The sequence below is a fragment of the Entelurus aequoreus genome, linkage group LG18 (assembly GCF_033978785.1).
Source record: "Entelurus aequoreus isolate RoL-2023_Sb linkage group LG18, RoL_Eaeq_v1.1, whole genome shotgun sequence".
Classification (NCBI taxonomy): Eukaryota; Metazoa; Chordata; class Actinopteri; order Syngnathiformes; family Syngnathidae; genus Entelurus; species Entelurus aequoreus.
The window spans coordinates 28,169,327-28,194,285 of record NC_084748.1 but is presented as its reverse complement, the minus strand read 5'-3'; the positions used below and the strand labels follow the sequence as shown (position 1 = coordinate 28,194,285).

The 24,959-nt window shown below is 40.6% G+C and overlaps 2 protein-coding genes and 4 non-coding genes across 6 annotated transcripts in view; 3 read left to right on the top strand and 3 right to left on the bottom strand.

The window, feature by feature from the left end:
- LOC133633983 (uncharacterized) overlaps positions 1-22,772 on the top strand; it is a 32,033-nt gene extending 9,261 nt beyond the window's left edge. The window contains exons 3-7 of the mRNA XM_062026852.1: positions 21,593-21,679; positions 21,770-21,890; positions 21,984-22,121; positions 22,208-22,545; positions 22,643-22,772. Of these exons, the coding sequence (XP_061882836.1) occupies positions 21,593-21,679; positions 21,770-21,890; positions 21,984-22,121; positions 22,208-22,545; positions 22,643-22,654 (696 nt within the window). The 3' untranslated portion in view covers positions 22,655-22,772. The remainder of the gene's footprint in view (positions 1-21,592; positions 21,680-21,769; positions 21,891-21,983; positions 22,122-22,207; positions 22,546-22,642) is intronic.
- On the bottom strand, positions 11,349-11,422 carry trnan-guu (transfer RNA asparagine (anticodon GUU)). Its single transcript has one exon. It is a non-coding gene; the product is annotated as a tRNA-Asn (tRNA).
- On the bottom strand, positions 15,726-15,796 carry trnag-gcc (transfer RNA glycine (anticodon GCC)). The gene has a single exon. It is a non-coding gene; the product is annotated as a tRNA-Gly (tRNA).
- Positions 16,038-16,110, top strand: trnav-cac (transfer RNA valine (anticodon CAC)). Its single transcript has one exon. It is a non-coding gene; the product is annotated as a tRNA-Val (tRNA).
- trnag-gcc (transfer RNA glycine (anticodon GCC)) lies at positions 17,480-17,550 on the bottom strand. Its single transcript has one exon. It is a non-coding gene; the product is annotated as a tRNA-Gly (tRNA).
- Positions 19,096-21,441, top strand: LOC133633982 (uncharacterized). The gene is made up of 3 exons (XM_062026851.1): positions 19,096-19,109; positions 19,258-20,253; positions 20,345-21,441. The coding sequence occupies exons 2-3, from the start codon at positions 19,470-19,472 to the stop codon at positions 21,127-21,129; spliced, it is 1,569 nt and encodes a 522-aa protein (XP_061882835.1). The 5' UTR covers positions 19,096-19,109; positions 19,258-19,469; the 3' UTR covers positions 21,130-21,441.
- Positions 22,773-24,959: the final 2,187 nt, after the last annotated feature.

The following is a 24,959-nucleotide window of genomic DNA, read 5'->3' as shown; positions in this document are numbered from 1 at the left end:
ACATAAATAACATACTGTAATTGGATTTTATCACAACATTGTCATATAATTTATTCAGAAAATATAAATGACGACAAATAAAGTATGTATACTATTAACCGCAACAGGTAAGTGTAAAAAAAACCAACAACATTATGATTTGTACAATTTCAGAATGTGCTTGTTCTGTTTTTAAACAAAGAAAACAATCTTAAGTTGTCTTTATCTTTAATTTATCGTGCAGTGATTGTACCAGTCTACTTGGGAGTAGATTATTCTCCATGTGGGCCCCGATCTAAAATGAGTTTGACACCCCTGAGTTATAGTGACAAAACAACTTTAAATAGCCTACAATGAAATGATTTTGAATCGTCTACTGTATGGGGTTATATTGAAAAAACAGCCCTAAATAGCTCGGGGGACCAGGGATTAGTGTGTGTGCCTCACAATACAAAGGTCCTGGGTTCTATACCCGGCCTCGGGGTCTTTCTGTGTGGAGGTTTGTTCTCCCCGTGACTGCGTGGGTTCCCTCCCGGCACTCCGGCTTCCTCCCACTTCCAAAGACATGCACCTGGGGATAGGGGCGGCATGGCGTAGTGGGTAGAGCGGCCATGCCAGAAACCTGAGGGTTGCATGTTCGCTCCCCGCCTCTTACCATCCAAAAATTGCTGCCGTTGTGTCCTTGGGCAGGACACTTCACCCTTGCCCCCGGTGCCGCTCACACTGGTGAATTAATGATGAATGACAGGTGGTGGTCGGAGGGGCCGTAGATGCAAACTGGCAGCCGTGCTTCTGTCAGTCTACCCCAGGCCAGCTGTGGCGACGAAAGTAGCTTACCACCACCAGGTATGGATGAATGATGGGTTCTTGCTTCTCTGTGAAGCGCTTTGAGTGTCTAGAAAAGCGCTATATAAATTTAATCCATTATTTACGATTAACGCAATGTGCCAACTTCACTGGTTTACTAAATTTGACATGCATATAAGACTATTGTAGTAATTGTAAACGTATCATAGTCTGCCGTTCGTTCCGCAGTAAAATACAGTTTCGACAAAAACTTTTACAAAGTTCAACATACAAATATGATTCACGTTCGATACTAATGTGCCTACCACTTTCGATTTTTCTGTATACATAAACACTGAACATGCGAGTCCACAACTGCTGGTCTGAACAGGCAGCTTCTTTTCCTAGCAGACTGCATGCATAACATTATTACCTTAAGAAAAAGAAAATACACCCAAGAAGTCATGCAGATTTGACCACCTAAACACAACCCAAGGATCATTAAAGGATTAAAACAACGAAGACACAAAGTTAGAAACATTATGTATAGTTGAAGTTGGTTAATTTTTATCCTGTTAAAGCGTGGGTGTCAGGGATGTGCGATCAGGGAAGGCAGGAGAGGTAGATGCAGAAAAAAATGTAAAACTAATAATTAATTAGATACATACTAATATGAGCTCATAAAGTGTTGTAAGTATATTTTCTGTATGATTACAACCCTTTTTTCAAGTGAAAATCTCAAAACTTGTACATTTCCTGAACATATACAGTGCGGGAAGCTTAGGCTTCTACTATAGACGTTCCTGTCTGCTTTGTGCGTATGCACACTTACCAGATTTTGTGCAATACCTTAAGTCCTGAGTGCACTGAATGGAAAGTATTCACATCGCTTACATTTTTTTTCTTATTTTGTTTTGTTACAGCGTCATTCCAAAATTGAATAAATAAATTGTAGTTTAAAATTTTTTAAAACAATACCCCATGATGACAATAATAAAATGTTTTGTTGTTTTTTTGCAAATGTATGTACATGTACATTAGTATTCCCAGCCTTTGCTCAATACTTTGTTGATGCACCTTTGGCAGCAATTACAGCCTCAAGTCTTTTTGAATATGATGCCACAAGCTTGACATACTTATCAGTTTTGCACATTACTCTTTGCCAATTCCTCTTTTGGAGCACCTCACAATCTCCATCAGGTTCGATTGGAAGCATTGGTTTTCATCCAGGATGTATCTGTACAATGTTGCATCTTAGTCTAGTCAAGGACGTGACCGGGAACCCGATGGTCACTCTGTCAGAGCTACAGCATTCCTCTGTGGAGAGAGGAGAACCTTCCAGAAGGACAACCATCCATCAGCAATCCACCAATCAGGCCTGTATAGCCAAACAGAAGCCATTCCTTTGTAAAAGTTTGCCAAAAAGCACCTGAAAGACTCTCAGACCATGAGAAACAAAATTCTCTGGTCTGATGAGACAAAGATTGAAATCTTTGGCGTGAATGCCAGGCATCATGTTTGGAGGAACCCAGGCCCCGCTCATCACCAGGCCAATACCATCGCTACAGTGAAGCGTGGTGGTGGAAGCATGATGCTGTGGGGATAACTGGAACTGGGGGACACGCTAGGATAGAAGGAAATATGAATGCAGCATTGTACAGAGACATCCTGGATGAAAAAAACAACGCTTCCTATCCAACCTGATAGAGCTTGAGAGGTGCTGTAAAGAGGAGTAGGCCAAACCGCCCAAAGATCAATCAATCAATCAGTCAAAGTTTCAGTCAAAGTTTACTTTTATAGCACTTAATCACAAATGTCTCAAAGGGCTGCACAAGCCATAACGACATCCTCGGCTCAGATCCCACATCAGGGCAAGAAAAATGTCAATCCAATAGGAACAACGTGGGACCCTGAAAGGGACCGCAGATGTCGGCACCCCCCACCCCTTTGGGTGACCGGTGCAATGGATGCCGAGTGGATACGGTTAATAACGTGAAAGTCCAGTTCATAGTGGGGCCAGCGGGGATCCGTTTGCATGTAAACAATTTGAGGTGCTGAGACGTCACTAACTGATGCATAAGGAGTGGTTCACCCCGGGCCTTGACTTCCTAATGTGAGAGTCCAGTCCATTAGGAGGCCGGCAGGGGATCATCTTGAATGGAGACAAGTCAGCAGCGCAGAGACGTCACCAAATCATATAAAGAGGAGTGATTCATCCTGGGCCCCGACTTTGAAGAGCTCGCGCCTCCTCTGTGGAGGCTGATCCGTGGTCAGATTATAGCCCCCCTCTCCTGCGTGGAGAGGTTATCAGGTGATAAACTCTCCACGCAGGAGAGGGGGGCAGAGCAGAAAAGAGAGACGGCAGATCAACTGGTTTAAAAAGCGGTCTATTTAAAGGCTTGAGTATACAAATGAGTTTTAAAAAAAGACTTAAATGCTTCTGCTGAGGTATCATCTCTAACTGTAGGGCATTCCGGAGTACTGGAGCCCAAACAGAAAACGCTTTAAAGCCTGCAGAATTGTTTTGGGCTCTGGGAATCACTAATAAGCCAGAGTTCTTTGAACTCAGATATCTGGCCGGGACCTATGGTACAATACAATCAGCAAGATAGGATGTAGCTAGACCATTTAGTATTTTAAACGTAAGTAGTAAAACTTTAAAGTCGCATCTTAAGTGCACAGGAAGCCACTGCAGTTGAGCCAGTATAGGCGTAATGTGATCGGCAGAATAAGACTTTTAAAGGCTAAAGCTTAAGAAACCAGCGCTGGAATCTGGAAATCCAGCCTCAAGCATTGAATGAAACATGCACGTTCACATTTAACCTTCCTTTGTCGCCTTCAGTTTGTCAGACAGACACACACAATTACACACACCGTTAATCCGACTTGATGTTGTGAGAGAAAGGCAAGGATGCGAAAAGAAGAGTTGAAATGTAGTGGAGGGGAAGTGGGTCACAATCATTGCAGACCTTGAATGGCATCATTGACCAGCGCTGTCACTTCCTGCGTCTTCACGCTGTACGATGCGCCTCTATGGGTCTTGTGTCACTGCTTTACTTCTCTTGTACTTCTCTGGACTTGCCTTCCTGCTGTCAGAGGATCAAGTGTGACCACCACACACTGAGAGAAGACTCAACATACTTTACAATTTATATCAATCAATCAATCAATCAATGTTTATTTATATAGCCCTAAATCACAAGTGTCTCAAAGGGCTGTACAAGCCACAACGACATCCTCGGTACAGAGCCCACATACGGGCAAGGAAAAACTCACCCCAGTGGGACGTCTGTTGGCCTCACTTGGTGCATTGTTGATCATCATAGTGGTCCTTTTATTAGCGCGTATAATTAGCTCAAAGTCAAAACACAGCTAAGATTGTTAAAATGGTATTGTTTTGTTGAACAACTGTAATGATACATATAAATGATGTTAAGAGGATACATGGTGGGGTACATTGTTGTGATCTACACCATTTTGTAAAAAGTTCAATACACATTACAGCTTGTCGCCATTTTTGACAAGTACATGTCTAAACAATCTGAGTATTACAAAAACACATTTCTCTTATAAATACATTTATAGAAATACATTTCTAATTGAAATCGATGGTACAGTAGTAATTGTAACAACAGCATTCTAGTTTATGCATTTGTAAATAATTAAACATTCCGAAAACACTCGGAAATATGCTTTGTATTTATTTTTTTAATTTTTTAATTACTAAAACGACAGACTAGTAAAAAATATATATATACAGTATACTGTATGTTCTCTCTCTCTCTCTCTCTCTCTCTCTCTCTCTCTCTCTCTCTCTCTCTTACTCTCTCTCTCTCTCTCTATATATATATATATATATATATATATATATATATATATATGCCTCTTTTACAAATACATTTCCAATTTATTTTTCTATATACAAATGTTAACTATTTCTGAAATAACATACTACACAAACATGTTTTTTTATTATTAGATCAGAAAAATATAGTATTATTATTAGTAGCATTATTATAATTACAGGAGGAGTGCACAGGAAGCCACAAATATAGGTTAATGTTAACTTGTTTAAAAATATCACACCAACATCATATCTTCACATTAGAAATGAATACAAGTGCATCCCAATTAATTTGAATATCTTTGAAAAGTTGCAGTATCTCAGGATAATTGACAAAGTTTAAGTATTAACATTCACCGCAGTGAAATATTTGTTGAATGCATTTTGAAATCTTAATAGAGCCTAAATATGTGTTAGGATTATTTAGGGGGCTTTTTAAAATTTCCTGCACAACAATATATTAAAACATGTACAAGAATGTACAGGTGAAACTTAAAATGTTTTAATATTGTGTCAAAGTCCATTCTTGTCAGCAATTCAACTTCGAATGTCAAACTAAAATGTGATATAAACTCTTTACATGCAAAGTGAGCTATGTCAAGCTCTTGTTATGATTTAGATAAACATGGCTTACAGTTTGTGAAAACACCAAATTTTTAGGTTTTTTTATAAACTGTGAGCCATAATCATAAAAAATTATATCCAACAACGGCTTAAAATATCTTGAGTTGCAGGTTATGAGCCTATGTCATGTATTAGTTTTACCTTGTAAATCTAATTGCTGGTAAAAACAAACCTTTGCACGATATTCAAATGTTTTGCGTTTCACCTGTACATTATATATAATGTACAGGTGAAAATAAACTAATATATTACTCTAAACTCAGAAATTTACAAGGCAGTAGTGATGCAAGCAGGTAGGGCTGCGCGATACGGACGAAAAAGTATATTTCGATATATTTTTACTTAAACTCGATATTCAATATATATCTCAATATACTTTCTGGTGAAAAAATACATACAAAGATATTAATTTTTGAGTGAAAGTCACTGAAATTGAAGTGAATGACAACTGTACTGTAAACAGTCAGTGGCACTTTTATTAACCCAGTTAGTCAAGATGGGTATTAACAGCACAGAAAACAAACTGTAAAGAATGTATACATAAAATGGAAAATTATTCTTTCTACGTAAAATAAATAACATAAGGCGTGGCGAAGTTGGTAGAGTGGCCGTGCCAGCAATCGGAGGGTTGCTGGTTACTGGGGTTCAATCCCCACCTTCTACCATCCTAGTCACGTCTGTTGTGTCCTTGGACACTTCACCCTTGCTCCTGATGGCTGCTGGTTAGCGCCTTGCATGGCAGCTCCCGCCATCAGTGTGTAAATGTGGAAATACTGTCAAAGCGCTTTGAGTACCTTGAAGGTAGAAAAGCGCTATACAAGTATAACCAATTTATCATTTATTTAGCTGTGCAAATAATACAAAATGTATCAAACTCAGATAAAAACTAAATTTGTAGGCAGGCACTTTTTAATTCCCAGTCGACGATGTAATGGACTGTCACACATGTACGGTTGTGTGGTCCTACTAGACCACATGTCTGTAGTCAGCGCGAAGTAAGTGACTTGACTTAATTGAGCATTTCTTGTGCGAAATATGCCCGACTTTGCAACTGGTACCTGGGGTGTAGCACTTTGATGAGGTGAACAAACCGGTTGCGTAGTGGCTTAAATCCGAACCATCGCCACACAACCGAGCCAGAAGCATACCTGCCAACTTTTGAAATTCAAAAAGCCTAGTAGCCAGGGTCCAGGGGCCGTAGGTCCAGGACAAAGTCCTGTTGGGGGGTTCAGCCCCCCGACGCAAAATTAATTTCAGCATTCAGACAGGTTAAATTGTGGCTAAAACCTTCACATTTGTCACAATCAGAGGCAACTTTTGACACACAAAACAACTGCAAAAATCATAAAGAGTGCAAACAATGTTTATTCTATTAGCTAACTTCGACATAAATTTTGATGTCTATTTTACTGTTTTAATTGGTTTTACCCTTTAAAATCGTTTTTAATCATATTTATTTTGTATATTGTCTCTGTATTGGTTTTCTATTCATTTATTCTTTGTTTTTATTCAGTCATTGGTGTAGCATAATATTGTTTTTAATATTGTTTTTAATATTGTTTTTAATATTGTTTTTAACATTGTTTTTAATATTGTTTTTAACATGGCTGTGCAGCACTTTGGAAACATTCTTGTTGTGTAAATGTGCTATATAAATAAAGTGGATTGGATTGGATTGGATAACTTCCTTTATCTGAACAGCCATTTGTGATTCATAGCATGAAATAACAAATATCTTGCAGTCAAGTTGTTTATGTTTCAAAATGATTCCACTATTCAATGTCAAAATATAAACAGTAGAAATAATTAACAAAATGTCAGCTATTGTCCTGTTCTAAAACACCAATGAAAATGAAATTTAGAATTTAGACAGGCTATACTGTAGCAAAAGTCATCAAATGTCTGCCACAATCATGTGTGTTCTTAAATGTGTATTCCATGTCGAGAGCAGTTTTGATTGGGGCTTACATGGTAAACAACTAAAATGAATGTTTTGGGCATTGTTTTATCCAGGCGCATACATTTGTCCAAATGTGGCCTAGTAGACGCTTTGTGGGTTTCCCCACAGGGAAGAGGAAGATAATCCCTCTGCCATCTTCCACTAGTTTTTTTTAATATATAAATTGTCCGCTTGAATATTCCCTCTTCTCTTCTCCGACTCTCTCATCGTCATTTGGGATGTGCGTGTCTGTTGTGATTTCCCTTCCTGGTTCGATGACCCGCCCTATCTTGCCTCTGATTGGCCTGTCCGTAATGTTTTGCCCTGATCTCAACCAATCGTGACTCATCATAGTAAACTAACCAACCAATCATGGATGTTCTTATACGTAAACCAACCAATCATCATAGATTTTCCCGTATATGTTGCCCCCTGCCTGTGGAGTTACATTCATAACTTGTTTAAAAATATATCGATATACCTTACAAACTCGGTATATCGCCCAACCCTACGAGCAGGTCATCTGAATACAACTCAACGCCTATCATGTTTGTGATATTATTTGTGGAATTGAAATGAATACCTTCTCATTTAGTTGAGCATGACCAGAAACAGATTCTGACTGGCTCAGAGGCGGGCAGTACTCACTCTCGTTCACGTCTGCCGCTGGACAAATGTCACAGAGCAGCAACTAGGTTTGTGGCCAAAAGCTTGCATGTATTTGCTACAGTAAACACTCCTAATTTTCGGTCGGTGAAAGTTCAATTGTAGTCAGAGAAAAGTTGCATCTTTTCCTCCCACCAAATTTTCTCTCAGTTATTATATTATATAGGTGACAATTAGAATATTGTGTACAAGTCCATTCATGTTAGCAATTGACTTCAAATGTGAAACTAATATGTGATATTAACTCATTACATGCTAAGTGAGGTACAGTATGTCAAGCCTTTATCATTTTGATGATCTTGGCTTACACTTTTTGATTGATTTTCAACTCAAGGTTTTCATAAACTATAAGCCACAATCATCAAAATCATAACCAATCCAGGCTTGACATATCTCACTTTGCATGTAGTAAGTTAATACCACGTTACTAAATGTTACATTCTTGTGTAATTTCCACATGATTTATTTTGTTAAATTCTACAGAAAAATATGTATTTCTTCATTTATTTTTAAAAAACTAACTTTTTTTCTTCTATGCTACGAACGTGACGTCACTGTAGGCTTTGTAAGGTCATGTTCCCTTTAAACTGAAACAAAACTGAGGCTAATCCACCTTTTCTCTCTCTTTTTTTCAAATAAAAATCAATGAGAGAACCGTGAAGAAACCGGATCGTTAAGCAGAATCGAAAGTGGAATCGGAACCGGAAAAATCTTATCATTTCCCATCCCTACTAGCAACACAATTATTCAGATTTTTCTTGGAGATCAATACAGACCATTTAAAAATAAGAAGAAAAAACGGATAATGTATCACAGTCCGTTCTCTTCCTCTATCAATCTTATTTTTCCAATGCTCAAAAGAGTCCAATTAGTAAAGCTCTTTGGCCAATTATTAGCACGCTGGGAAAAAAATCCCCCACTCTCCTCATCCGAAGGGGAGGTTTTCTGCTTTATTGTAGCCGCCTTGGGAGAAGAGGATGTTCTGGGGCGTTTTTGGGAGGGCCGATGTGGTGCCTCTGGCTCAGAAACAATGCGACGCTGTCTGCAAAAGGAGGGTCATGGATGGGAGTAGTGTTTGCACACACACACACACACACACACACACACACACACACACACACACACACACACACACACACACACACACACACACACACACACACACACACACACACACACACACACACACACACACACTCATTCACTCAAAGAGATGACGACCACACTTCCCTCTCGATGGAGGAAACTTTCTCCTAACTCCAGACTAAACAAATTGAAAAGCATCAATGTAGTCAACCAGCAAAGACCATAAAAATCGTGTAGCTCCGGTCCCTAGATTAGTTGTATAGTTTGTAAAATTGTTTCTTGTTCCTTCTGACGGATAGTCAAAGTCAAACAAGGATATCGTAAAGTTTTACAGTGAAAGGTTCAAATCCCTTCCAAATATGTTGTACAGTAAATCTATTAACATGATGTGGGTTAAAATCTGATGGATTATTCATCAAATTACAAAAAAAAATCCTGCCTAAAGAGATCTGTGAAAAGGTAATGGATTTCAAAACCAAAGCCCAACTTGTACAATACAACAAATCAAAAGTAAGACAAACAAGAACATTTCAGTGATTACAATTTAGGAATGCGATTTGGATATGTCTTTAGATAAGACGATGTCATTGTGAGTTTGTGAATCCCTTTAAGACACTTGTGATTAATGGGTAATAAATACCTTTGGATTAATTGATCAATTAAGTAATAACACCTCCACATCACAAGTACTCACTTATAGAAAAAAAAACTGGGAACTTAACTGATAATGAATCACACAAGAGATGTTTAAAGAATGTGTCCTGCAGAAATCTTACCCAACCAGAAAAAGAGATGTTAGTAAAAGGGTTGAACTTTGCCATGACTTCACAAAAAATTCCTACAGTTGATCTGGTCACGGAGACAGAATCAGCCATTAGGAAAAACAACCTAACAGAAACCGAAGGGGAACAAATTTGGCTGTGAGTGGCAGTGGCTCTCTCTAATGTTGTGCTTTTTCAATGATTTTCTGTTTCGGGTGTATGGGTTGTTCTAGCTAACTTTAGCTTTGTAGTTTAGTCAGTGTTTCAAGTGGCCGTCTCGACATTGTTTAGTTCAGGACAGGGTGATCACGCGTTTCGGGGCTGAATCATCAATCAATCAATCAAAGTTTATATATTTAGCCCTAAATCACGAGTGTCTCAAAGGGCTGCACAAGCCACAACAACATCATCGGCTCAGATCCCACATCAGGGCAAGGAAAAACTCAACCCAATGGGCTACAATGAGAATGAGCGGCCCGGACAAATAATTTTCCCAAACAAATGTTCCTTCACCTCACAATGACAGAATTTCACTCAGATGTATGTCAATTTCTGTGATATACTGCATTTAACAGCAGTTTCCGTTTTATTGGGACATTCTGTGGTCTCGCCCCTAGTTACGTCAATGCGGAAATCATATAGCCTTACTTTTTCTGTCGAGTTTGGTGATTATTGCTTAGACATGCTAGCGCTTTGTCAGATAAAAAGTAGCAACCATGTTAAAATCCCAAACTTCTAGGAGACTAAGTCTTTTTTTTACTCATACTCTTACTCGTCTGTTTTATCGTTACAAGCTCAGGGATTTGCATGCACGTTGCGGGTTCAATAGTTTTTCACGATTATAATATATTTATACTCATGAGAAGCCAAAATCAAGATTACAATTCAATTAATTGTCCAGCCATACCCTGTTGGTCAGCAAAACTCCACATCATGTCCATAACGCCATGGACTTTGTGGCAAATGTCAGAGACCAATAACTGGATCACAATGAAACTTTGATTTATTTCAATGTCACCTCCCTGTGCAGCTGTTCCCCAACCCAGGATACAGTAGAGACTGTGAAGGAACGATTACTGTGTAATCACACATTGCAAGATAGATCCACACTAAACCCAAAACAGATGCAACTATTAATAGAACTTTGCCTTAACACTACATACTTCAAATTCATGGGAACCTTACTTATACTGACAAAAACACTGTTGTGCCATGGGTTCACCCGTATGCCCAATTGTGACAAACATTTACATGGAGGACATGGAAAAGACAGCTCTGAGCCATTTTGGTGAACAGCACCAAGTAATTGGTACCATTATGTGGAAGACACATGAGTTAAAATCAGAAGCCGAGAAGGGCAAGCCTTCACAGAGCACATTACCTCAGTGGACAAAAACGTCAAGTTCACGTTTGAGGATGTCAAAGACAGTAAGTTGCCTTTATGGACTGTGATGTCCACATTGCAAAGGACGGAGGTCTCCTTCTGGGGGTTTACCAAAAACCATAATCATAATCATAATAATTTACATTAGTTTAAACAAGCGTGGCTTGAAGGTTATGTTGCAAACATGGCACACGTTTTAACTAAAAACACTTGCAAATTTAGAGAAGCACATGGGCTGTACAAGAAAACCCTTAAACCCCCGTGCTCTTGTCAAGATTTCGTCCCTGGGTGGGCTCGAACCACCAACCTCTCAGTTAACAGCCGAACGCGCTGACCGATTGCGCCACAGAGACTGACTGATTTACGTGATTAATTCAATCAATCAATCAATGTTTATTTATATAGCCCTAAATCACAAAAGTCTCAAAGGGCTGCACAAGCCACAACGACATCCTCGGCACAGAGCCCATACAAGGGATGTCGATGTGAATGACTATGAGAAACCTTGGAGAGGACCGCATATGTGGGTAACCCCCCCCCCCCACCCTCTAAGTACAGCCCCTAGTGGATCCACATAACAGTGAGAGTCCAGTCCATAGTGGGGCCAGCAGGAGACCATCGCGAGCAGAGACAGGTCACTAGCGCAGAGACGTCCCCAACCGGTGCACAGGCGAGCGGTTCACCCCGGGTCCCAACTCTGGACAGCCAGCACCTCATCCATGGTCACCGGAACCGGAATAACCCGGCGAGGGGGCAAAGGAGAAAAGAAAACGGCAGATCAACTGGTCTAAAAAAAGGGGGGTCTATTTAAAGGCTAGAGTATACAAATGAGTTTTAAGATGGGACTTAAATGCTTCTACTGAGGTAGCATCTCTAACTTTTACCGGGAGGGCATTCCATAGTATTGGAGCCCGAACAGAAAACGCTCTATAGCCCGCAGACTTTTTTTGGGCTCTGGGAATCACTAATAAGCCTGAGTTCTTTGAACGCAGATTTCTTGCCGGGACATATGGTACAATACAGTCAGCAAGATAGGCAGGAGCTTGACCGTGTAGTGTTTTATACGTAAGTAGTAAAACCTTAAAGTCGCATCTTACGTGCACAGGAAGCCAGTGCAAGTGAGCCAGTATAGGCGTAATATGATCAAACTTTCTTGTTCTTGTCAAGAGTCTAGCAGCCGCATTTTGTACCAACTGTAATCTTTTAATGCTAGACATAGGGAGACCCGAAAATAATACGTTACAGTAATCGAGACGAGACGTAACGAACGCATGAATAATGATCTCAGCGTCGCTAGTGGACAAAATGGAACGAATTTTAGCGATATTACGGAGATGAAAGAAGGCCGTTTTAGTAACACTCTTAATGTGTGACTCAAACGAGAGAGTTGGGTCGAAGATAATACCGAGATTCTTTACCGAGTCGGCTTGTGTAATTGTTTGGTTGTCAAATGTTAAGGTGGTATTATTAAATAGGTGTCGGTGTTGAGCAGGACCGATAATCAGCATTTCCGTTTTCTTAGCGTTGAGTTGCAAAAAGTTAGCGGACATCCATTGTTTAATTTCATTAAGACACGCCTCCAGCTGACTACAATCCGGCGTGTTGGTCAGCTTTAGGGGCATGTAGAGTTGGGTGTCATCAGCATAACAGTGAAAGCTAACACCGTATTTGCGTATAGCGGCAGCATGTGAATACTAAAGAGTGCAGGGCCAAGAACCGAACCCTGGGGGACTCCGCACGTTACCTTAACATAGTCCGATGTCACATTGTTATTGGAGACACACTGCATCCTGTCAGTAAGATAAGAGTTAAACCACGACAAGGCTAAGTCTGACATACCAATACGTGTTTTGATACGCTCTAATAAAATATTATGATCGACGGTATCGAAAGCAGCGCTAAGATCAAGAAGCAGCAACATAGGTGACGCATCAGAATCCATCGTTAGCAATAGATCATTAGTCATTTTTGCGAGGGCTGTCTCCGTAGAGTGATCTGCCCTGAAACCGGATTGAAAAGGTTCACAGAGATTGTTAGACGCTAAGTGTTCATTTAGCTGCTGTGCAACAATTTTTTCGAAGATTTTCAAGATAAACGGAAGGTGGGACACCGGCCGGTAGTTTACCATGAGGTCAGGATCGAGGTTAGGTCTTTTGAGTAGAGGATGAATAACCGCTTTTTTCAATGATAGGGGAACAGTGCCAGAGGAAAGTGATAAGTTTATAATATTTAGCACTGATGGACCTAATAATACAAAAAGCTCCTTGATAAGTTTCCCAGGAAATGGGTCAAGTAAACATGTTGTTTGTTTTGTCCCATTTACACATCTTAACAATTCCTCTAATGTTATTTCATCAAAGAGAGAAAACTAATTCGGAGGGTGGTATCCGTCGTATATAAAGTTGTATCTGTGTTAATAGAACCCAGTTGTAGCTGGGATGCGTTGTCTTTAATCTCCTTTCTAATTACTTCAATTTTCTTATTAAAGAAATTCATAAAGTCATCTGCCGAGTGGGTGGAGCTACTGGGAGGAGTCCCTTGTTGGGTTAGCGATGCTACTGTACTAAACAAAAATTTAGGATCGTTTTTGTTGAGATGGATGAGATTTGAGTAATATTTAGCATTAGCTAAGGTTAGCATGCGTTTATAAGTTATTAAATTATCACTCCATGCTTGATGGAAAACCTCAAGTTTAGTCGCGCGCCATTTACGTTCCAGCTTTCTACATGATAATTTATGATATTTATGATAATTACTCCCTCAAAAATTATAAAATCTCATGTTCCGATGTCATTATCTTTGGATGGGCGTAACTAGAAGTACACTGCTTCAGCCATCAGTGAGTCCAATATGTCTTTTGGGTGGAATGCCTGTCTCTTGCAGTTGTCACAAACGTTGCTTTTGTCCCTTATGAATATTAGTTAAAATGTAATAAAAGCAACAGAATTCATTGGACGGGAATTGGACCCGGGTCTCGTGCGCGGCAGGTGAGAATTCTACCACTGAACCACCAATGCCTGTGGAGTAAAAAAAAATTTATGAACTCGGTTAAGAGGAAGAACGTTTGAAATGCGGGCTGCGACAAACAAAACATGCTACAAAGTGGAACACATTCTACGTGCACAAGGGATTTAACAACATCCACAAAAGGCAAGAAATGCAATGAAGCTAACAACAGCAATAATACTAGCGAGCACCATGTTGTCCATTGGCCGAAAATTAACTTGTAAGTCTTGATAAAGGTCTGCGACTTGCAGCAGTTTCCATGGTGTAGTGGTTATCACATTTACCTCACACGCGAAAGGTCCTCTGTTTGAAACAGGGTGGAAACAAGGTCTTTCTACTTTCCTTCTTAACTCTATAAATAAGCAAGGAAATAAATGATAGCAAGGTCCTGTGTTTCATCATAAAGTAGTTTGCAACATACCTGACCACCTCATGTACAGCCGAGCACACACAAAACCAAATTAGAGGGTTCTCATATAGGTAGACCTCAGGCTTCAACATCATGAATGCTGGGTTGCATGAAAATGTCTCACTGTATTCTCAGGGCTTTGAATGGGTTGCAACTGTACTGCTGAGATTGACTTATAAGATGTTTAACCTCTCATTTTAGCAGGAATCATAGGTGTAATTTTCAAAGAGTTAGAGAATACAGCTGTAGTCTGAATGAGTGTTGGCCTTGCTTTCAAATTAAGAATGAGTTAAATAGTCACCTGAAACCTAAATCATAACAGAGGATGGTTTCGATCCATCGACTTCCGGGCTACGGGCCCAGCACGCTTCTGCTGAGCCACTCTGCTGTCTGTAACTCCAAGATGCTTACTCTGGTGAATATCCAGACAAACTACTTGTAACAAAGTGATTTGGAACCCATCTGAAGTAGTGTTTCTTTCTGAGTCCTGGTTTAATCCACATTTAAAATGGCATTTTTTTTAAAGAAAACATTGTAGTTAACATCAAACTCTGTGGATCCATTGGGATTTTATTCAACACGAATAGAATTTGGCTTGCATTCACGTGATTTGAAAACAAACTGAGAAAGTGTTACAGAAAAAACATCGAGACACTGACGGAATTTGAGCCCAACATCTCCTTTTTAACAAACAGGCACCTTGACTGACAGCTACAGAGCCTGGAACAGCATGGGATTTCAACTCGATGTCTATAACCCTACACTCAATTAATGATAGCCAATTAGAGGCGATAGCATTGATTATCAGTTATTTACATTAGTTTAAACAAGCATTGCTTGAAAGTTATGTTGCAAACGTTTTAACTAGAAACTTTTTAGCAAATTTAAAGAAAGACATGGGCTATACAAGAAAACTCTCAAACCCCCGTGCTCGTGTCAAGATTTCATCCTTGGGTGGGCTTGAACCACCATCCTCTAAATTAACAGCCGAACGCGCTGACCGATTGCGCCACAGAGTCTGACTAGTTTACGTGATTAATTACTTCCCAAAAAATTATAAAATCTCATGTTACGATAGCCCGATGTCATTGTCTTTGGATGGGCGTAACTAGAAGTACACTGCTTCAGCATTCGGGGAGTCCAATATGCCTTTTGGGTGGAAAGCCTGTGTCTTGCGGTTGTCACAAACATTGCTTTTGTCCCTTATGAATATTAGTTAAAATGTAATAAAAGCAACAGAATGCATTGGCCGGGAATCGGACCCGGGTCTCCCGCGTGGCAGGCGAGAATTCTACCACTGAACCACCAATGCCTGTGGAGTAATAGAGATTTATGAACTCGGTTAAGAGGAAGAACGTTTGAAATGCGGGCTGCGACAAACAAAACATGCTACAAAGTGGAACACATTCTACTTGCACAAGGGATATAACAACATCCACAAAAGGCAAGAAATGCAATGCAGCTAGTAACAGCAATAAGACTAGCGAGCACCATGTTGTCCATCGGCCGAAAATCAACTTGTAAGTCTTGATAAAGGTCTGTGACTTGCAGCAGTTTCCATGGTGTAGTGGTTATCACATTCGCCTCACACGCGAAAGGTCCCCTGTTCGAAACAGGGTGGAAACAAAGTCTTTTTACTTTCCTTTTTACCTCTATAAATAAGCAAGGAAATAAATGATAGCAAGGTCCTGTGTTTCATCATAAAGTAGTTTGCAACATACCTGACCACCTCATGTACAGCCGAGCTCACACAACACCAAATTTAGAGGGTTCTCATATAGGCAGACATTTAGGCTTCAATATCATGAATGCTGGGTTCCATGAAAATGTCACGCACAAACCTGTGAAATTTCTCATTCATTCAAGTCACTGTATTTTCAGGGCTTTGAATGGATTGCAACTGTACTGTTTAGATTGACTTATAAGATGTTTAACCTCTCATCTTAGCAGGAATCAAAAGTGTAATTCCCAAAGATTTAGAGAATAAAGCTGCAGTCTGAATGAGTGTTGGTCTTGCTTTCAAATTAAGAACCAGTCAAATAGTCACCTGAAACCTAAATCGTAGCAGAGGATGGTTTCAATCCATCGACCTCTGGGTTATGGGCCCAGCACGCTTCCGCTGCGCCACTCTGCTGTCTTAAACTACAAGATGCTTACTCTGGTGAATATCCAGCCAACTACTTGTAACAAAGTGATTTGGAACCCATCTGAAGTAGTATTTCTTTCTGAGTCCTGGTTTAATCAACATTTAAAATGGCATTTTTTTTAAAGAAAACATTGTAGTAAACATCAAACTCTGTGGATCCTTTGGGATTTTATTCAAAACGAATAGAATTTGGTTTGCATTCACATGGTTTAAAAACAAACTGAGAAAGTGTTACAGAAAAAACATCGAGACACTGACGGGATTTGAGCCCAACATCTCCTATTTAACAAAGAGGTACCTTGACTGACAGCTACAGCGCCTGGAACAGCATGGGATTTCAACTCGATGTCTATAACCCTACACTGAATTAATGATAGCCAATTTGAGGCGATAGCATTGATTATCAGTAATTTACATTAGTTTAAACAAGCATGGCTTGAAAGTTACGTTGCAAACGTGGCACACGTTTTAACTAGAAACTTTTTTGCAAATTTAGAGAAGTACATGGGTTGTACAAGAAAACCCTCGGACCCCCGTGCTCGTGTCAAGATTTCGTCCCTGGGTGGGCTTAAACCACCATCCTCTCAGTTAACAGCCTAACGCGCTGACCGATTGCGCCACAGAGACTGACTGGTTTACATGATTACTTACTCCCCAAAAACTTATAAAATCTCATGTTACGATGTCCCGATGTCATTGTCTTTGGATGGGCGTAACTAGAAGTACACTGCTTCAGCCTTCAGTGAGTCTAATATGCCTTTTGGGTGGAATGCCTGCGTCTTGCGGTTGTCACAAACATTGCTTTTGTCCCTTATGAATATTACTTAAAATGTAATAAAAGCAACAGAATGCATTGGCCAGGAATCGGACCCGGGTCTCCCGCGTGGCAGGCGAGAATTCTACCACTGAACCACCAATGCCTGTGGAGTAAAAGGGATTTATGAACTCTGTAAAGAGCAAGAACGTTTGAAATGCGGGCTGCGACAGACAAAACATGCTACAAAGTAGAAAACACATTCTACGTGCACAAGGGATTTAAAGGCCTACTGAAACCCACTACTACCGACCACACAGTCTGATAGTTTATATATCAATGATGAAATCTTAACATTGCAACACATGCCAATACGGCTGGGTTAACGTATAAAGTGCAATTTTAAATTTCCCGCTAAACTTCCGGTTGAAAACGTCTATGTATGATGACGTACGCGCGTGACGTCAATAGTTAAACGGAAATATTCGGAACCCATTGAATACAATACAAAAAAGCTCTGCTTTCATTTCAAAATTCCACAGTATTCTGGACGTCTGTGTTGGTGAATCTTTTGCAATTTGTTTAATGAACAATGGAGACTGCAAAGAAGAAAGTTGTAGGTGGGATCGGTGTATTAGCGGCGGACTACAGCAACACAGCCAGGAGGACAGAGCTGGATAGCAGACGCGCTAGCCGGCGAACTCACCTTAACTTCCTCCGTCTCGCCGACCGCATCTGTGATCGGGTGAAGTCCTTCGTCGCACCGTCGATCACTGGAACGCAGGTGAGCACGGGTGTTGATGAGCAGATGAGAGCTGGCGTAGGTGCAGAGCTAATGTTTTTAGCATACCTCTGTCGAGGTTCCGTAGCTAAGTTAGCTTCAATTGCGTCGTTAGCAACAGCATTGTTAACCTTCGCCAGGCTGGAAAGCATTAACCGTGTATTTATATGTCCATGGTTTAATAGTATTGTTGATCTTCTGTCTATCCTTCCAGTCAGGGATTTATTTATTTTGTTTCTATATGCAGTTAAGCACGATGCTATCACGTTAGCTCCGTAGCTAAAGTGTTTCGTCGATGTATTTTCGTGGCGATAAAAGTCACTGTGAATGTCCATTTCGCGTTCTCGACTCTCATTTTCAAGAGGATATAGTATCCGAGGTGGTTTAAAATACAAATCCGTGATCCACAATAGAAAAAGGAGAAAGTGTGGAATCCAATGAGCCAGCTTGTACCTGAGTTACGGTCAGAGCGAAAAAATATATGTCTTCCCAGGTAACACCTAACGTTAACGTAATGTTCCTGTATGGTTCTCTTTTGGTTATGCAAGATGAGAACGTTCTAAGAACGTTCTAAGAACGTTCTCATCTATATACCAAATATAATTTGCCTGCAATGCAAACAGCAACTGTTAGGCTTTTATAAGTGTTTTTTTCGCAAATTTACTTTTTATACAGTATGTTATAACGTTTCCCTAACTTTCTGCGAAAGTGTTGTGTTTTGTGAACAATCTGACGCCGGCTGAGTCAAGGCTGCACGCACAGTAGGTGGCGGTAATGCACACACAAGGTTGCTTGCCAACCGCCATAAAAATTAAAAGGAGAAGAAGAAGAAGACTGCACACATGCACGATTGAAGCTGCTCCGTGAGACAAAGAAGGACGAAGGTTAACTACTTCCAGAATCCAGATTTTAAAGCAATTTGGTGCACCATCCATTTATCACAAGTAAGTATAGAAAGAGTGAAATACGAAGCACGTTTTTGTATAACAATTTCCAACCTACATGATTAATTTCAGACCATTTTACGGTTTTAGCGTTGTGTATAAATGCGCGCCATGCGCCGGCGCTAACTAGCATACATTTCTCGTGCAGGTTGGCTGTTATAAAGTTTCCAAACTGACCAAAGACCAACGAATGACTTCTGAAGAAGGGTGGATTTATTTGTAGTTTAGTTAAACAATAATTTGCCCCGTCAGTGATATGGTTTGAATGCTGCCTGAACGTTCCGTGAACGTTATAGTTCCGTGTGTGCGATAATAGGGCAACCCATTTTCCTTGTTTTTTTTTTATAGAATAAACACAATATGAAGAAGTTTCAACAGAGGGCTTATAAGCGTAGATGGGCTGCCACAACTAGGCATTTGAAGAAGCAATGCCGACAGTCAACTTTAGAATTAGAGAGTGATGATAGCGAGCAAGAGAATGACACGACATCAACTCCAGAAACAGTGACAAAGTACATGGATGCTGCAGAGACTGCTTCCTGCACTGCCGCGGGTGCTGACAATGCCACCTACAGTGGCCCTGATAGTGATGAGCCTGATGAAAATGATGCTGATTGGAGACTAATCGACCATCATGTCACCTTGTCATCTGATTCAGAAAATGAGAGTGATAGTGACTGCTTTGAAGATCATTTGAGTTTGTGGGCAACCGAATATAATGTCAAACATAATGCATTGGACAGCCTTTTGAAGATACTCAAGAAATTTGGCCACCCTGATTTACCCAGCACTGCACGCACCATACTGAACACAGCTAGAGAGGTAAAAACACAGGTTAAATCTGGAATGGAATATTACTACTTAGGACTGGGCAGTGAACTACTAAAACATTTCAAGATGTACCCGCTGCACAAGAGGACTCAAGTCAATGCACTCGAAATATCGTTGAACATAGATGGCCTGCCACTCTTCAGAAGCTCCGGTAAGACACTATGGCCTGTACTCTGTGCTATTGTTAACATGAAGCCAACTGTCGTCTTTCCAGTGGCGTTGACCTGCGGAACTTCAATGCCCATTGACTTAGACTTTCTGATGGATACCATTCTTGATATTAAGACGGTTTTGCAGCATGGCCTACATGATGGTGATGAAACATTCCAAGTCACTCTGAGATGCATAGTGTGTGATGCTCCTGCGAGGGCCATGGTAAAAAAAAAAACCTAATCTGTTTGCAGGCTACTCTGGCTGTGACAAATGTTGTCAGCGAGGCGAATATTTTGGGAGGATTACCTACCAAGAAATCGAGAACCTGGTTCCACGGACAGATGCCTCATTTCGCAGTCAGACTTATGCAGAACACCACTATGATGGTGATCCATCCCCATTCTGCCAGTTACCTATTGATATGGTGAAAACCTTCCCAGTAGATTACATGCACCAGGTGTGCTTAGGCACCATGAAGAGGCTTCTCCTTGTCTGGATTAGAGGTAAAAGAGAGGTTAAACATTCAGCAGATCAAATTCAACAAATTAGTGATAGGCTGGAAGGAATGAGAACCACATTCCCATCTACATTCGCCAGGAAACCACGGTCACTAAAAGAAATTGACAGATGGAAAGCCACTGAGTATAGACAGTTCCTGTTGTACACAGGAAAAGTGGTCCTTCGTGGAATTCTTAGACCAGATCTTTATGATAATTTCATGACACTGAGTGTTGCTGTGTCAATACTTGTGGCACCCAAGCTTGCTGAAACTCACATGATAGATTATGCTCACCAACTCCTTGTCCACTTTGTTACACAAGCTCGCAATCTGTATGGCGTTGAGTTTCTAGTATACAACGTGCACTCTTCACTTCACTTAGCTGATGAAGTGAGGGAGCATGGATCATTGGATGCATGTGCAGCTTTCCCTTTCGAGAACTTCATGCACAAAATGAAGAAACTTGTGAGATCAGGAAAAAGGCCCTTGGCACAAGTTGTCAAACGGCTTAGTGAAAGGAGCAAGAAAACAGCTTGAACTGAAGGACAGTCCAAAAGTGTGTACGAAACCACCAAATAATGCTTATGTACTGGAAGATGGGACATGTTGTGAAGTAACTTCTGCTGAACAAAGGGACTTCTTCTTGTGCCGAGTCTATTAATGTCCTGAAGCTCTCTTCATTGAACCCTGTGACTCTAGGGTCCTTAGAGTGTACAGAGTACATAGGAGGTACACACGCATGCGAGTCCTTTCGGCAGAACGCCTCAGAACCAGTGCCATCAAACTGGACGAAGATGAAACGGGCCATAGCATATTCATGGGGATACTGCATGAATTTTGAACAGATCAATAACCAGTAGTAAGTATAGAAGGTCTGCTTGGAGCATGTCTAACCAGAAGAGTGTGTGCAGACTAAGAATAACTGACTAACTGTATCAGAATTCATAAATAACTCTTTGATGCAGTATTGCAATGGTAATATTATCTGATTGTTTTCCAGATGGCTCCTTCTTTTGTGGTCGTTGAGTTCCTTGGTGAACATTCAGTCGCTGTTGTCCCAACCAAATGGACAGAAGATGATGGAAAGGTTATTACTTTTTCTGAAAAGTACTGTGCATAGGCATAATATTGTAGCTTATTATTATTATGTCATTCATCATGATTATTTTATCTTCAGAATACCTTCTGCTATTGGCCAAGGCCAAATCCTACCCACTCCAGAATCCGGAAAGCTGAGATTCCTGACAAACAATTCTGGGAGAGGCTGCCAATTCGGGTTTTCAGGAAAACATTGACTGGTAAGGGAATATTGTCTAAGTCATATCATGTATATTTTAAACAACATAAGTTAAATTCATCTTGAGTCATCGGCATACTTTGAAATTTTGCAGAAGACTTTGACAAGGTCCTTCAATACGAAAAACAAGCTGAAATGTTTTCGAGCCCAGAAGAAGAAGTGTTGACCAAACGGAGCCACATCACCCCTGAACGTTATAGAAACGATGAGGAAGTTGTGTTTGATGCTGACGGTATAGTCACTTTTCAAAGACTGTTTACTTACAATACTCAAATACTACTTAGTGGTGCATAAATTTTTTTGTCTTCGTTGGTTTAGATGAAGAGGAAATTCGGCCAAAAAAGAAGTGCAGAAAAGAGAAAACACAGATCTTCGTCCAGGCACCCCCACTGCCAGAGCTCCCAACCTTTAACTTTCCCATCTCCAGCGAGTACCAGACCACTTCAGCCAGTACCAGCCAACACCAGACCACTCCAAGGCATCCAGGCCGACCTCACAGCCCAGCGAGAAGCAGCACTTCCAGGCTCAGTCCAGACAGGAATGCATCCAGCTCAAGCCAGTACCAGACCGCTCAAGCCAGTACCAGACCACTCCAGCCAGTACGAGTCAGTACCAGACCGCTCCAAGAAGCAGCAGGAATGCCCTTGACAGTGAACGTTAGTTGGCTATTTAACTGTTGATAGGTGGTGTTAAACAGGCTGTTACAACGGGCAGTAATACGAATTACCTCTTTGACTTTTGTTGTCTTTGCAGTTTTCCAGTTGAACATGAAAGTTCAAAATATACTTGAGAACCAGGGAGAAATTATGCGCATGCTGAGAGGGCTGGCAGCACAGTCTGTGGGGCCAGAATCTGTGGATGTTCAAGATCTCATTGATAAGCCTTTCGAGACTCTTGAGCAGCTGAAGGCCTTCTGTGAACGGCTCGACACTGATCTTCTGCTCAGAAAGCAGCTGGTAATTAGTTTTAATTCCCCACAGCAAAAATATCTTGCTCAGTTATCAAAAAACAATTTCTAATCAAGTACAATATTGTTGTTTATTTATTTGTATAGGTGAAAGCTCTTGCTGCTCTAGGTGGGCAGAATTTGGCAGACACGGTGAGGACAATGCTGAGGAAAATTGCCACAAACAGAGTCCTGGAGCAGCTTGGCCTCCGTGGAAAGTCAGGAAAAGTGGCGTTTGAGGACTTGCCCCTTTACAGAATAATAAATAGTAAGTGTTAATAATAGGTTTGCATCTTTGAACATATGTTGCATGTATGCTCACAAGGTCGATCTAGCTGTTATTATTACAGTATTTATTCTAAAGGGAATTCTAAATTGTGCTGGTGATTGCAGAGGCATGCAGGGGTGTTTACAAGCAGACGACCACAGCTGAAGTGGATTGTGAGCTTGGAGAGGTCCTGAAACTGGCCACTTTTCGAAAGGGAGGTTCAAAATTTGAGGTACGGAGAAGAGAAGATATCCCAATTTTGAATTCCATTTTATTGAAGTTCCACTGCATGTCTTTTGAATTTGCAATTATAACTACTTGCAGGAGAAGAGGAGGAATTAAGAGGGAGGACAAAAAAGGAAAAAGAAACAAGCAAAAGAACAGAGTGAGATGAGAGGTAAATGATAAAGTCATTAGGCCAATGTTTTAATTCAATTCAATTAATCTACATTCCAGTGCTGTCTTTGTTGTATTTGTGATAATTATTTACTTCCAGGATTTGGGTTTCCCTGCTTGGGCTGCTGCCCCCGCGACCCGACCTCGGATAAGCGGAAGAAGATGGATGGATGGATGGATGGCTTTACTTCCAGGAAGAGAACCAAGAAGGGGCAGGATACACTGACGCGCACGACCAAGACCACTGCATTCCATTCCATTTGTATTATAGTTATCACTAATAAAGAATTATTTCTGTTGAAATCACTATCACTAATAAATAATTAATTCTGTTGAAATTTCTGTTTGAGTGTTATTCCTGACAATATAGCATAAAAACAGATGTAAATAGCATGTTCCTAAACAGTTCCCTAAACGTTCTAGCCAAACGTTCTTGGCTAACGTTCTGCTAACCAAGCAGGAACTCCACAACCTAATGTTCTTTGAACGTTATAAACTAACGTTCCCAGAACAATGCCACAACGGTCTCCTAACGTTCACATAACGTTCCCTTGTTACCTTGCACTGCCTCTCTAGTCCTTCACTCTAACGTTCCTCATCCACAAATCTTTCATCCTCGCTCAAATTAATGGGGTAATCGTCGCTTTCTCGGTCCGAATCACTCTCGCTGCATTGAAAACAATAGGAAAATGTGAGGAGACTTTCAACTGACTACGTCACGCTACTTCCGGTAGGGGCAAGGCTTTTTTTTATCAGCGACCAAAAGTTGCAACTTTATCGTCGATGTTCTCTACTAAATCCTTTCAGCAAAAATATGGCAATATCGCGAAATGATCAAGTATGACACATAGAATGGATCTGCTATCCCCGTTTAAATTTTAAAAAATTCATTTCAGTAGGCCTTTACTGTAAACTACAAGATGCTTACTCTGGTGAATATCCACACAAACTACTTGTAACAAAGTGATTTGGACCCCATCTGAAGTAGTGTTTCTTTCTGAGTCCTGGTTTAATCCACATTTAAAATGGCATTTTTTTTTAGAAAACATTGTAGTAAACATCAAACTCTGTGGATCCATTGGGATTTTATTCAAAACGAATAGAATTTGGCTTGCATTCACATGGTTTGAAAACAAACTGAGAAAGTGTTACAGAAAAAACATCTAGACCATGGGTATCAAACTCTGACCCGCGGGCCAAATTTGGCCCGCCGTGTCATTTCACTTGGCCTGTGAGGCATACTTGCCAACCTTGAGACCTCCGATACCGGGAGGTGGGGGGTGGGTGGGTGGGGGCGTGGTCGGGGAGGGGGGTTGGGGGCGTGGTTATTTACAGCTAGAATTCACCAACTCGAGTATTTCATATATATTTCATATATCTATATATATATATATATATATATATATATATATATATATTGTGATGTGCGGTCACAAACCAACCTCCCAGAGACAGTTCTG

Coding starts and splice junctions, on each gene's coding strand:
- LOC133633982 (XM_062026851.1), top strand. CDS start 19,470: ATGAAGAAGTTTCAACAGAGGGCTTATAAGCGTAGATGGGCTGCCACA. Junction 20,254..20,344: donor GCAGCATGGCCTACATGATG/GTGATGAAACAT, acceptor ATCTGTTTGCAG/GCTACTCTGGCTGTGACAAA.